Raw genomic sequence first — 13,904 nt, 5'->3', positions numbered from 1 at the left:
AGAATGATTAATACTTTATTAAAAGTTATTAGTGCAATAAAAAAAGTAAATTAGTTTTATTTGAATTCAAGAATTACAAACCAGGAAAAAACATTAATCTATAGTCTAACATAGAATAAAGAAGAGCTAATTAGAACTTAGTTCTTGTAATCTAGCATTTAGAAATTATTATTTAATACATACTTATTTATACTCATTTATAACTTAAATCATTTTCGTCTGTAATATGACATAGACTACTCTTGATTTGAATAGCTGTCTTTTCTTTGCATAGACTCTTACCTTTTTATTTTTATTTTTTTTTGCTATAATTATAAAATCATGGTTGATGTTACAGTGCTTTTAAAAAATAAAAAAATATTAACTTTAAATTAATTTTTATTTTATTTTTTTAGAATTAATATTAAAAATAATTTTTTTAAAAATTATATTATTTTAATACACTTTAAAAACCAATTTCTACAACAATTCTTAATTCTTCTAGACAGTCACTAAACGACAATTGAATCTATAAAAGTATTAGTTTATACATGCCTCTTAGTATTCACTTTAGGAATAATTTTGGAAAATTTGACTAGAAAAAAGAGCATTTTTTGAAACAAAATACGATACATGTTTCAAACTTCATTCACAGTAAAAGAGTTCGAGTGGACATGAAGTTCAGAACATGATAAAATTCACTTGAACCATATACAAGACACTAATCTTAAACTACTAATGCTTATCAGCCATTTTTTTTTTTTAACAAGACATGGTTCTTAATTAAACCATATATTACATACCAAGTACTTTTCTGACAGTCTTTTTACTTTGGATCTGGTGACGATCGTATGCCATGGCGCTTGAAAAATTCTCTGAATCCATATGCACTCTGGTCATAGTTGAACTGGACAAGTAAAGATACAAGAATAAGTTAGATGTTGCCATCAATGGCACACAAGGAAAAGACATTGTTTCAATAGAACTTCATTGAATCCTGACTTCTGATTTAGAGCCTGTTTTTCTTTGTGGCCAACCGCACAGTTGGCTGCAAAACAAATGAAGCCTTACTCTAGCTGCTTGTTTGTCTTTGTGGCCAACTGCGCAGTTGGCTGCAAAAAACAAATGAAGCCTTAGTCTAGCTGCTTGCCACAATGACATTGGGATCATTGTCGTATACATTACTTTACCTTGCTAATGGTAAAATGAAAATTCAGTTACCATTCTCAGTTAAAAAATGGGGTACAGGAATTATATATCCATGAGCAGCCTTTTTATGAAAAGATTTGAAGTTCCAATCATCTTTAAAAAAAAAAAGAAGAAGAAGAAGATTTACTAGCATTTTGCAATAGTAATATACAACTCCATAATTTCTTAATCTGTTTTGTCATAGTTTATTTAAAATTTCTTAACAAAATCATGACCATAAAACAATAAAACTATCATGCAGATGCAATCAACTAAGCAAAACACCACAGTTTCATCTACCTATGACTGTCAAGATAACCCTGTTTAATAGCAAATCGTTTCCAACAAACAAATCATACAAATTTGTGAACATGCTGTGACCGTTATTCTGGAAAAGCATGAAAGAGCGGAAAGAGAATCTATGATGAGTACTAGTCAAATTATCAACCCTGTGAAAGATAAGCAAGATCCAGTACTCACAGGTAGAACCTTAACAGAGTATTTTGTGATGTTTGGATCAGCAACCCTTCCCTGGTTAGCTGCCTGCACCAGGAGAACCATTATAATTGTTAAGCAGCTCTGAATAGCAATGTCAATAGAGCATGCTGATAGTACCAATTTCCCAAGTGACACCTGAAACATGCAGGGCAATCTGATCCATTCTTTATTTGTTGTTTGAGGCACAAAAGGATCAGCTCAAATAAAAAAGTAGTACAAAATTATTCCGTATCCAAAAAGCTCATTTCACCATACCAAGAAAACAGCAGTTGCCCTTCGCTTGCCATTTGCTTTATTTTTTATTTTTATCTTGTCTAAGCAAGGATGCCAACAACCACCAGCCCCAAGCAAGCAAAAAAGCCTTTCATTAGAAAACCTATATACCAACCCTAGAAGACACCAACATTATTTCTCTATCTGATCTTGCAGTAAAATTTGTAAGCTAAATGAAAGAAAGATTCTACTGAGTTCTAAACTTAAGCACTTAATAGACAATCACCCACCCCTCTTAATAACATGAGAAACAACCTTCGTCTTCTACAACTGGTTAAGGGTACGTGACATAGATATGGCATAGTGACATGAAGACCTTGAACAAAGAAATTGGTAGAGAAGAATATATTACTTGTTCTGGGCTATGAAATATTTCAATGAATGGATATTCCTTCCTCTGCCGTGTTATACAAAAACCAGGATATTTTGGACATTCAACCTGGAAACACCGACATCAAAAATCATGATCAAAATATTAAGAATGCTAAATATACTGTAGATGGTAACAATGAAACTTGTAAAATTATAAAAGATATGCCCTGACCCTGTACACATGACTCTGAACATGCACAGGCAGTACCAAAAAAAATTTATAGTATCTGATGCACACACAAAATGGGCTTCCTATCATCAGAAGTCTTTACTCTGGCATTTGGTGGCTTTCTTCACAATCTTCCAAATGAAACCCATTTTGGGTGCTCACTTAGGAAAGGTCATCCAAAAAGGATCCAATTCCTTGGGTTTCCGTGTCAAAAATTTCTTTCAAATACAACCTTAATTTAAGACCATAATCTACCACTCATTTATTAAAAAAACAGAAGATAAAGATAAAACCATATCAGGTTTTGATAATTCCAATGATGTGAGAAATAAGAATTCTTTTAATACATTACAAGATGAACTCATTCAACAGAAACAACTTACACGCAAAACTTTTACATGTGGATAAAACTCAGCAGCAGCTTCCTCAAGAACACGGTCTAGGTGTTTGGTGTAATTGCCTCTGCATTATCAAAGATGCGTAGTCAGAGAAATGACATCATATTATCATGATTAAGGAAGCAACATAGTAGGTGGCCATTCACTTCCTGGTCACCTGATGGTAAAAGCAACAACCACCGGGTAGCCTTGGTGAAGAAGTTGGACAAACTCACGCTCTGACGTAAAGTGAATAACCCGTGATGGCCCAAGATCTTTAGGATACCCAGTATAGTACCTTGAATTTCAAATAAAAAAGGCAAACAAAGAAAAGATAAGATGCCCCTTTGCTAAAGTTTTTAAAGAAACAAGCCAGCTTCTTAAATGATTCTATAAACATTTGAAAGACAAATTTATAATTAGGGGGTTTTAAATTGAATCACAGTAAAAGAAATTGATCATACAGTAGTAAAAAAAAGGCAATACAACAAAACTCTATCACTAGAAGCAAGAAAGTGATACAAACTGTACTGCATTAAAACATTTTACAAGGAAAGGATTTATATTGACAGTAATAATTCCTACTTGCATGTTCCTCGTAGATGACCAAGCATTCTATCCAAAAATGATTTCTCCTCCATTTGATGAATTGAAAAGAACACACCTTTCAATTGTACTGCACAAGGCAAACATATATTTCTTGTTATTCAATGTAACAGGTTCTCTCTTCAACATACCAATCTAGAGAAGATACAAAGGCAGCCCAATATATATTCAAGATTTGCATTCAAGCAAAGAACCTTTAAAAAACAATGCGAAAAGAGTTTCCCTTGTAGAGAATTAGAAATCAAATTAAACAAGAATTTGTTTTTGACATTTTAACAAACAGGAATCAGACAAGACACGACAGGGAAAAAAAAACAAAAAAAATATTCTTTGAGACATTTTATCGAACAGGTAACGTGCATTTTATTAACAATCTCTGCGCACATCGGACTCTATTAAAGAATTCATTGGACAAACAAGTTTTCTGTTATTTTGTCCGAAAAATGCTTCAAGAAAATATTTTGAAAGGAAAGAGAGGAACCCAACGAGAGAGAGGCTGTTTTATCTGACCGTTAAAATGAGAGGGGCGGCGCTGCCAGTGAAGGAGCGCGCACGCGGGTGATTGTTAGAGAGAGTTTGACTTGTGTGTTCAGTGTGTTTATAGTCTGGGAAAACTCGTTTTTAGTTCTTATTGTATTATTTAATTCTCAATTTCATCCTTATAAAATTAATTTTATCTTCATTGTATCTTATATTTCTCAATTGGGTCTTTTTGTCTAAAACTATCTAGAAATTATGCTTTATTGACTTATCACTCTGAAAATCTAAAAATCATGATTGTTAAACCCTATATTATTAGTGGGTTTGACTTGAAACCTTACACAAGTTGAATTAAATAAGATATTGATTTGATAAACGTAATTAATCCGCCATATTTTTAGTAAATTTATTAACCTGATCAAATATAATACAAATCCATTTGATCTAATTTCAAAGATAAAAAAATATATATATATTATTACATGAGCGACCCAAGGAAATTAACCTGACATGAAAAGCCATGCTCATTTTATTGCTTATATAAATTTATATTTATAAATAGCAAGTTACGATAATATTTCCAAACAGGTTCACATAATGTGTTTGGCATTAAAATAGATTTTCCGGTTGCTGTTTAAAAAGAAATTAATAGATATTTTTTGTTATGGTTTTAAAAATATATATTTTAAAAAATATTTAATTAAAAATATTATAAAATAAAATTTTAAATACAAAATAAATAATTATTTTAACTTCATCAAAATCAAGTTTTGAGCAAGCATCTGCGATTAGATAAAAAAAATAAAAACTACCTCAATACTAAATAATATCTGCGATATTTAATAAGGTGAATAACAGAAAAATTGCCCTAATACAGAAATAATAATACATGAAAAGGAAAATATATATATCTTAATACATAAATCATAAGCATCTTATTAAATTACTAAACAAATTAGCAAAACTTATGATGGGAAGAAACTAGTACGAGTATCTTCCATGCACTGGTTATCTTTACAGCTATTCCACGTATATATTTCGAACAAATATACCTAGCCTTGTATCTTATTACCACATGTTACAAAGAATATTATAACCATTAACCTTAATTTAGATGACAAACCAACCCTGTTCTATCGCCAATATCCCATTGCTACTACTGGGATCCTTACTTTGTGACCCCTGCTGCCTTTCATCAAAATTTCTCCGAAACTGTATGTTCCAGTTACTGATCGAACAGTGAGACTCACTGTGAACTTCCTTGATGCGCCGGGTCTCAGGGTCATGGCTGGGGGATTAGCTTCAATGGCAACGGCTGGTTGCATTCTGGCTGTGATCACATAGGTTTCTTCCTCCGCAACATTTGTGACTCTGCGAGTCACTGTTTGCGTTTTCACTAGATGGGAAACAGTGATTGATGGGGTGTTGAGATTCGATGGATGACCCATACTGTAGTTGCATGGTGTGTTTGTGTAGTTACGTATCTCATGGACATCGATGCCAGGAGTTGTGCACAAGAAACCCAAGTAATCCTCATAACCTGCAATAACACAAGTTATAAAAATGAAGTCAGGAAGACATTTCAGGTTTTGGTTAACTATATATACACCAAATGAAACTGACAGATGCTTATAACTTCGGGCTGGAAACCATAGTGTGTCTGCCCTCATTTTACTACACTTTTAAGGCATGGGAAAAAAATGATTCAGGTAGAGTCTGCTAGGGTTCGCTAATATGGCAGGTTGCAAAGAACATTCAAGTTCTTTGCTCATTGGATCATTAACATAGTCTCCTCCAAGATCTTTTGTTATGTTTCCTTCTAGTTTCTGTTTTTACATCATAACCCTTTATAACCTCCAGAATTAGTAGCTATACATCGATACCGCCTTACTTGAGTTAAGATTCGCTAATATGGCATTATTGCTTAACACGCAGATGAAGCCATATACAGCAGAGAAAACCATGGCTTTTTATCTTTGGCCAATGACCCAAATTTTACAGTACGGACCTGCAAAAAAATCTGCTGCAAAATTATGGCTTCAGTTTCTTTGCTACTTACTAGGTTTTTTTGCACCAAATCTACTTGGACATGTAGCCAAGAACATTCAAAGTTAATCCACTAGGTCACTTTGAAGGACTCCACATTGTGAAACTAAATTAGCAATAACTTGGACGCAATCAACCACTCCAAGCACATCACGAGTACACATCAAGCGTGAGTATCATACCTGCATCAAATATGAGTCCGGGGTCCAGAGCAGCCCTTGGGTTAACATGACCACTCCCATAATCAAAGGGTGTCGCCGTGACCAGCTTCATGGCTTCAGTTTCAGAATATTGCTGTGCTTGAAGGGGCCTTCCTGCTCTGTCCAGATTTGTTGATGTTGTCATTAAGGCTGATTTGATGGCAGCAGGACTCCAATGAGGGTGCTTCTGCTTTACAAGAGCAGCTATCCCTGCTATATGTGGCGCTGCCATGCTAGTTCCGGACATCATGGCAAATCCTTCTCCTGCTCAAAGTTAATAGATGCTTAGGATGCAGATATATCAATTCCAAGGAGTACAACAGTATCTCCTTTTTCTCCCCCATGAAGCTCCATATTCTCTTTCAAATTTTAATGATAAAAATAAATATGTTTTTTCAACTGCATAGAACATCTACTTCCTTAAACAGAACTGAGAAATAAAATATTGCAAGAGTTTAAAACCCTCCTTTTAAATGACCCAGATCCCAGATAAAATTTAAGTCAAGAGACTCTAAACGCCCCAATTGCCTCCTCACTCCCAAGAAGTTATACAAAGTTCCTTGAATTGGTTGCTCTTCTAGACCAAGAAAATGGGATGTGAAACCAAAGATTATTGCCTTAATGAGATACTGAATTTGAACTATTTGTGTTCAGGAAAAAAAAAAAGAAAAAAAAAACTACTATCTCACTTACCAACATAATTTGGCTCATCTGTTCCATTAGGAGACCAGGCAGCCCATATGAGAGATCCAGGAGCCAGGATATCTGGTTTGAGAAGATCAGCATCTTGGAATCTGAAATCTTTTATGTTGGGCCCTCGAGCAGAGAATAATGCTACTTGTGGTGCTGATTTATGGAGAATAGGCTCCAAGCCATTCCCAATACTTCCTGTACCATTGAAACTCTTCACTCGTCCAGTCCAATCTCTTGGTGTAGAGGTGTTGTAATAGTCTATAAGATCCTGTAATGACATGATGCTCAAGCACCAACTCAAATTACTATAAGAATCCAACACAACTGCCAAAAATTTCTGTGTGATTTAGGGGGGTGGGGGAGACAAGACCATGAAGATATACAAGAATATAACAAGACAAAGGCAATATGAAAATACAAAATTTAAGATAAATGAGTGAGAAGTTACCATCGATTTTGTCACATCTGTGATTAGAATCCCAGGAATACCAACAGGGACAGGATCAAACTTCGTTCCAGGAGAAACATTTTCCACAGCAAGAACAAATCCAATTGCACCAAGACTCTTGGCTGTTTCTGAGACTTTCTTGATAGATGCGGTACCAACGACAAAATTAAAGGAATAACCACAAAGAAGAATGTTCCCCTCCACCAAGTTCTTGTTCAACACTTCTGGTCTTTGGCAGTCTGAAGGACTGTACTTCATCACTGAAGAATCAAGCAGTACATCATTTGCAGCAACCAAGGTATATGTTTGATTAGGATGTGTACAAGCTGCAGAAAACCATTACACCCATTTCACAGTTAGAATCAAGATACTGGTGGATAATCAAAGTTGCTATGCAATTACAAGCAAGAACTTTCTTAAAGAAATAGCTATAAATTAAGGAACCGGACTGAGATTTCTTACAAACAAATAACAAAATTCATGAATTTTATGATGGAAAATTGTTGGCCTAAATAAGGGCATGTGTTCAACAAATACGCTCTTCTGAATTTGAGAAGGCAAAAACTGCTCAAATGTGGGCAAGCATATCAGGATTTGAGAATATTTAAAACATTTTAGTTCATCAACGGCATGTCTCTAAAGTTGGTCATGAAATCCATTCACTCCTAGAGGCTAGAATATGACAAAACAGACACTTCAGAAGATTTGCAGTTTGCTTCTAGACTGCTAAAGCTAAATTTTAGCTTGTAGAACAATAGATAAGGAAATGAACCATTTTTTTCTCACTAGGTAGATCCAAAGATTATAAGCAATTAGAATGACTAAAAGAAGTCATATTTATCGTGCACTGTCTTTGGTCGTTCACAATAAACCATCCCAGAGATTCATTTTCACACTTGATTCCACTAGAAAAGGGGGTACCATTTGGTTCTTACATGGAGCTATAGAAAAATTCAACCATAGTCTGAAGAATATCAATATGTCAAGGTAACGCCAAAAACAAAAGGAAAATGAAGCCACTAGAAACAACAAGAAAAACAAGGCGGGGGGTGGTGAAAACATGAAATTACTGCTTAATCCACTTTAACAAAGGACAAACGTTCTATTCTAATCAATCTTCCTGACAAATACAATGTGAATAGAATAGGTTGAGAAACTTTAAAGTTGCCACATTTAGTTTTTGCATCAACATTCTTTCTCAACTGTTGTTGAACAGTGCCCCGCATCATGCAGTTTCTCTTCCCAAAGGCTATCAAATTAGAAGAACCAAAAGCTCAAGTAGGTACAACTTACGTGACAAACCGATTCCAGTTAAAATTTTGCCATTTCCCAGGAACAGATGGTTCTTGTATCTCCGGTCATCAATTGCAGCAGCCACAGATGTTATCCAAGGGCTATATGAAACCAGAGTTTTTGGAAAAGGACCACCATTTCCAGCTGCCTGTACAACAAATACACCTGCTTTCACAGCTCCAAGAAGTGTAGCATCAAAAGGGTTCAAATATGTTGTCGTCGTGGTCGCTGGAGGACTATTTGGACCCACTGAGAGGTTGAGTATATCCACTCCATCATGAACAGCCTATTCACAAAAGTTTTCACAGGTTGAATTTGTTCAATAAAGAGATAGCCGTCAAAAATATATTTTGTTTTATTTCAATAGCGAATAACAAATCCAGGGCAGGTGTGTCACATGTTTTGTACTCAGTTTAGCATGGAGATACAATAAGAAGATTTTTCTAGCATAAAAAAGAGAGAGAGAGAAGAGGGAAGCCTTTTCTTTGTAAGTAGCCTCAGATCACTCATAGTATATAGCCATAAAAGGGCCCATCAAATCTCAGTGAAGGGGTGTTTGAGAGTGTGGTGGCGGTTGCTTTTCAAAGTGCTTTTCGCTTAGAAATGCATTAAAATAATATTTTTTTTTCACTTTTTAAACTCATTTTTTATTATCAACGTATTAAAATGATCCGAAAACATAAAAATAATAATTTTAAGCAAAAAAAAAATTTGAATTTTGGCCAACCCATGTTTGGGCTGCAATCCCAAACAGCGGCTCAGGTGTTGATTATATTGTAACAAGGACAAGATTACAGGCAATATTCTGCTGCAAGACTTAAGCGTATAAGAAGATGACAAGAAGAATGACAAGTTGTGCAACACCATCCTCAAATCTGTTACGGTTGTTAGCAACCATATGAGCACACACCTGATCAATAGCAGCTACCACATCTGCAATGAAGCCTCCAAAAAGCCTATAGAGTGCCTTGTATACAGCAATCCTGGTCAAAAACAAGATTGAATGTCACGTCAAAGAAAGGACATGATATGAAGATTTCAAAGGGAATATGATCAATAAGTTGTTCTTATGCTCACCTAGCACGGGGAGCCATCCCACTTGCTTTCCCAAATTCATGGCCGTGAATTCTCACCGGAATACCATTATTTCCAGCTGCAATAGCTGCTGTGTGACTGGAACGCAGTTACAGAAAAAACAAAGGAAGTAGTATTAGATTGAATTTGTTTAATACAATTCTTTTTCTCTTGGTGCCAATGAAAATAGTTGTTTTTTTCCTTTCCCGTGCACTCCTCAAATTTTATTTTGTGAAACCATTAAATTGACCTTGTCATGCAAGCAATAGTAACAGATTAAAATTCCATTCTGATAAAAAAAAAATTAAGGATTAAATGGTACCACAGTTTTTGGATAGAAATTGCATATATAGATGGCATAGGTTCTAACCTTCCATGCCCATCTCCATCCATGGGAGAAGCAAAATCAATGGAAGGATTGAATGCCCCAGCAGCAATTGCAGCTTCAGCAAAATGCTGGGCCCCAATGATCTTTCCGTTACAGAATTCTCTCTTGGTATCAGGATCAACTTCACATTTTCCTCTGTATTTTGGAAGAGGCCCATATGGGTCTGCATTGTGAGATCCAAAGCTTGGATGGCGTGGAAAAATTCCTGAGTCTACGAATCCTATTATAATGTCTTCTCCAGCCCTATCAAAGCCACCCCCTGTTGGCCAAACCCCAGTTGGAAGCCCCAGAAACTGTGGGGTGTGCGTTGTAAGTCTCCTCACCTTCCAATCTCTCTCCACAGATTTCACATCACTGGTACGCCTCAGGGTTTCTGCCTACTAATATATTGGAACAATGTGAGGATATAAAAATAGAAAGAAAAATAATAAGTCATTATTTAAGAATATCATTAGAGACAAAGGTACAAAAAGAGTAGTAATTCATGGTTTCACCTGATCTGGGGAAATATGAACTGCAAAGCCATTTATAAGATGTTTATAGCTGTAGAGTTTCTTGTAGGTCCCACGGTCAAACAGTGAATCAAGAAGTATATCATGTTTCTGTTCAAGGTGCTGGGCATAGGACGTGACCAATTGACTGAAAAATGGTACAAAGAGAGTGGATGAGTGGAGCGAAACAGTTTGAACCAATTCTATCTATTCCATCATCAATCATGGTATCAGTCTTTTATCTAAAAAAATCGTGAAGCGAGGTTATACAACGAAAGAGGGCAAAACAACAAAGAACCTAAATCAGATTTGAAGGAATAAGGTGCATGAAACACCAATTGAAGAATGAGAAACACTTGAATAAGATTTCATGACAGAGTACAAGGTTGCTGTTAGAATAACCTCAAATAATCTGTTCAAAAGAGTCCAGGGTCAAATGCTTGACTGGATAACTAGACATGCATGCATGTCTAACAACCACAACCAGTGGTTGATTAATGCTACCGAGCAGTAATTCAAATGGGTGATACAACCCTGTAAGATTTACACTAAAATCCCAAAGCAGTTATAGTCTACCAACATTGGCTGATGGTAAAGGGAAGGTCAATGATTGGAAAATCAGATGCAAAGAGAACATAAACATGGAACTGAAGACACACAGCACACAACCCTTACAATGCGAGAGATTATTAGGTGAACCTAGTTCACCTAATAATTTTCTCTTACAATGCCCTTTATTTCTACTCCGACTTTCCTCCTAGGTTCTAGTAAATAATAGCTTGCTGCCGGTGAAGAGGTATGATTTATCAACCTTTATGATCCATATCAAACTTTGAGCATGAAGAGAATGGACCCTTACAGTGCCCTTTTATTTATATTCTGACCTTCCTCCAAGGTGCTCATTACTAATAGCCTACTTCCGGTAAAGAGGGATGACTTGTCAACCTTTATGATCCATATCAAATTGCGAGCATGAAGAAGTACATGATCACAGCTCACAAATAACACATTATGATCATTTGAAAAACAACCGTTAAATTAAAGTTTCGAATAGTCATTTGAATAGGATGTTTCAACCAGAAAACACATTTTCCAGAATCAAGGATTAGTACAACAAAGCTACAAGCAATCAAAAGCAGAGAAACTTGCAAGTTGCAAGTACCTACCTGGTGGCGTCAAGCGTCTCGTCAGATTCCACGGCAGTGGCTTCAAAACCAGGTATGCCTCCTGTATAACTTATGACAGGCTCTCCCACCATAGTCACAATATAAACCTCTGCTTTCCCATTTATCAACAAAGCAAATAAGACAAGAATTGCACACCAAAACTCCACCATCCTCATTTTCACTAACCAAGTGCCAACTTCTGTTATCTCCCACAATACCTGCACCATCCATCACATTCAAAAAACAGTCAGCTCCATATTGTAACACATTAAACTTAAAATCTTTATAAAAAAAAATCATGACAACCCAGTTTCTCTTTTTTTCTTTTTTCTTTTTTTGACCAAAGAAAAATAAAATAATACTTATAAGTATAATAAGTTTTCCTCATCAAAACACTTGATTAGTTAGTTAGTTAGTTAGTTAAAAACAACCCAAATCTCAACCACTTCAAGAACTTTAAACTCAAAAATAGTGCTACAAAATCACAGAAAAAACCCCCCATTAAAAAAAACAAAGAAAAGTAAAACACTTTCTATAAGAGATCAGATTATTTGCACAAACCACCTCTAAAATAAGACAGACTAGAGTTTCAAAGAATGAAATCATCAGTTCTTGATTGTCCCAGGTAGTAAGTTCCAAGCTTGAACACTAACGAATCATCCAAGCTAAACATTAACTAGTATCACTTACCAAATACAGAGGAAGAAGCTGATCTGCTCAAAGTACAGTAACAGCCAGCTGTCTGTCTCTCTGTACTTACATTAACCACAACACACCAAACCAAACCAAACCAGATAAAGCAATCTTCAGCAACTAAATCTGCAGAAAGAAAATCAAATCTATCAAGAACTTAAACAAGCAAAGAATCTACATTTCCTGGGGCACTAAAGAAAGATCCCATCAAATAAAATAACCCAAAAAGTTGATATCTTTGCTCACAAAGAAGAAGAAAAGCAAATAACTTCACATTCAGATAGCAAAAGCAAGTACAGCTTTAGTCGCTGCTGATCATTGTCATTTGCATTTGCATTCCTTAGCAAATGAAAGAAGAAATAGAGTCTGTGTAAGGCTTAAGCAAAGAGTAAGAGAGAGAGAGAGCGTGAGAGTAGAGACTAAAGAGAGAGTGAGGTTGTCAGGTTTTTTATATATTATTAATTAATTAATTAATAATCATAAAGAGAGATCAGTGATTTACAGACAAAGGACCGAAGATGATGGGCTGGCGTATACACTTATTATTAAATTAAGTAATACTATATCACAAGAATTTCTTCTAGTAATAAAAAATATATATATATATATCGAGAATTTCTTCTAGTAAAAAAAATTTCTTCTAGTTTAAAACCCGGTCATTAAACATAGTTATAGTATAGATTAATTTCTTGATTTTAAAAAAATATTGGGAATCAATTCGATGGTAAAAGCATGTTATTCTGAACTTAAATATCAAGCTAGGTGGTGAAAAAAGAAATTCTTGCAATTCCAAGAAAGTGGCTTTAGTTTTACAGCATATTCTAAAATTAATAGAAGTAAAAAAAAAAGCAATATATACCTGCAAATTTGGGAAAGAATTTCATTAACTTAACTTTTAAGATGTGTTTATTTATTTTGGTAGTTTAACTTGTTTTTTAAAGTATTTTGTAATTATTTTTTATTTAAAAATACTAAATTTATGTATTTTTTTAATCTCCTGGTGTACTAATATAAAAAATAAAATGAAAAATTAAAGAAAATATCTTTGTTATTTTAAAAACCATACACTAGCATGATTAATTGTTTAATATATTTGAAACCAATAATTCATCATTTATCACACGACATATCAACTTGTACAAGAATTGAGGTTAGGACAATAGTTTCGAGGAGACTAATGAGATCATAGCATGTTTCTAAAAATAATAAATTCTGGATTTTAAGGGTGAGGAAATCATATGATCTTTAATTTCTTGCACAAATAATAAATGTATTTTTTTATGATGTGAACAAATGATGAAATTGAATAATAAAATAAATTATCCATATTACTATTTTCTTACAGTTTATGTTAATAGATATTTTTATTGGATTTTGAGTCAAATATTATAATATTATATTTCATTATGAATCAATAAATGTTATTTTTTTTAATAGTATTTATCTTTATTTATTTTTTTGAGGTGGGGA

At 34.5% G+C, this 13,904-nt stretch overlaps 2 protein-coding genes across 7 annotated transcripts; both read right to left on the bottom strand.

The window, feature by feature from the left end:
• Positions 1-509: 509 nt before the first annotated feature.
• Positions 510-4,126, bottom strand: LOC133674226 (uncharacterized). 5 transcript variants are annotated; one of them, XM_062095247.1, is made up of 8 exons: positions 3,973-4,126; positions 3,442-3,532; positions 3,035-3,154; positions 2,863-2,941; positions 2,291-2,377; positions 1,648-1,800; positions 1,051-1,091; positions 510-886 (listed from the first exon to the last, which is right to left on the bottom strand). In XM_062095247.1, the coding sequence occupies exons 2-8, from the start codon at positions 3,495-3,497 to the stop codon at positions 775-777; spliced, it is 648 nt and encodes a 215-aa protein (XP_061951231.1). In that variant the 5' UTR covers positions 3,498-3,532; positions 3,973-4,126; the 3' UTR covers positions 510-774. The 5 variants fall into 5 exon arrangements, 4 of the variants coding, with proteins under 4 accessions (XP_061951231.1, XP_061951233.1, XP_061951232.1 ...); XM_062095249.1 differs by having other exon boundaries at positions 1,648-1,710; XR_009835170.1 differs by having other exon boundaries at positions 790-886; positions 982-1,091.
• Positions 4,127-4,854: 728 nt separating this feature from the next.
• Positions 4,855-12,962, bottom strand: LOC133674293 (subtilisin-like protease SBT2.5). 2 transcript variants are annotated; one of them, XM_062095340.1, is made up of 12 exons: positions 12,681-12,962; positions 12,432-12,560; positions 11,742-11,959; positions 10,579-10,723; positions 10,067-10,461; positions 9,700-9,795; positions 9,533-9,605; positions 8,623-8,908; positions 7,330-7,655; positions 6,882-7,149; positions 6,171-6,452; positions 4,855-5,482 (listed from the first exon to the last, which is right to left on the bottom strand). In XM_062095340.1, exons 3-12 carry the CDS (start codon positions 11,915-11,917, stop codon positions 5,076-5,078), a joined length of 2,454 nt encoding a protein of 817 aa, XP_061951324.1. In that variant the 5' UTR covers positions 11,918-11,959; positions 12,432-12,560; positions 12,681-12,962; the 3' UTR covers positions 4,855-5,075. The 2 variants fall into 2 exon arrangements, with proteins under 2 accessions (XP_061951324.1, XP_061951325.1); XM_062095341.1 differs by having other exon boundaries at positions 12,732-12,864.
• Between the last annotated feature and the right edge of the window lie 942 nt (positions 12,963-13,904).

This window comes from Populus nigra, chromosome 15 (genome assembly GCF_951802175.1).
Source record: "Populus nigra chromosome 15, ddPopNigr1.1, whole genome shotgun sequence".
NCBI classification, from domain to species: domain Eukaryota; kingdom Viridiplantae; phylum Streptophyta; class Magnoliopsida; order Malpighiales; family Salicaceae; genus Populus; species Populus nigra.
This window is presented reverse-complemented; position numbering and strand designations above follow the sequence as displayed.

Coding starts and splice junctions, on each gene's coding strand:
- LOC133674226 (XM_062095247.1), bottom strand. CDS start 3,497: ATGGAGGAGAAATCATTTTTGGATAGAATGCTTGGTCATCTACGAGGA. Junction 2,378..2,862: donor CACATGTAAAAGTTTTGCGT/GTAAGTTGTTTC, acceptor CGGTGTTTCCAG/GTTGAATGTCCAAAATATCC. Junction 887..1,050: donor AAGACAAACAAGCAGCTAGA/GTAAGGCTTCAT, acceptor TTACTTGTCCAG/TTCAACTATGACCAGAGTGC.
- LOC133674293 (XM_062095340.1), bottom strand. CDS start 11,917: ATGAGGATGGTGGAGTTTTGGTGTGCAATTCTTGTCTTATTTGCTTTG. Junction 10,462..10,578: donor TTCATATTTCCCCAGATCAG/GTGAAACCATGA, acceptor ATATATTAGTAG/GCAGAAACCCTGAGGCGTAC. Junction 9,796..10,066: donor GATGGAGATGGGCATGGAAG/GTTAGAACCTAT, acceptor ACTGCGTTCCAG/TCACACAGCAGCTATTGCAG.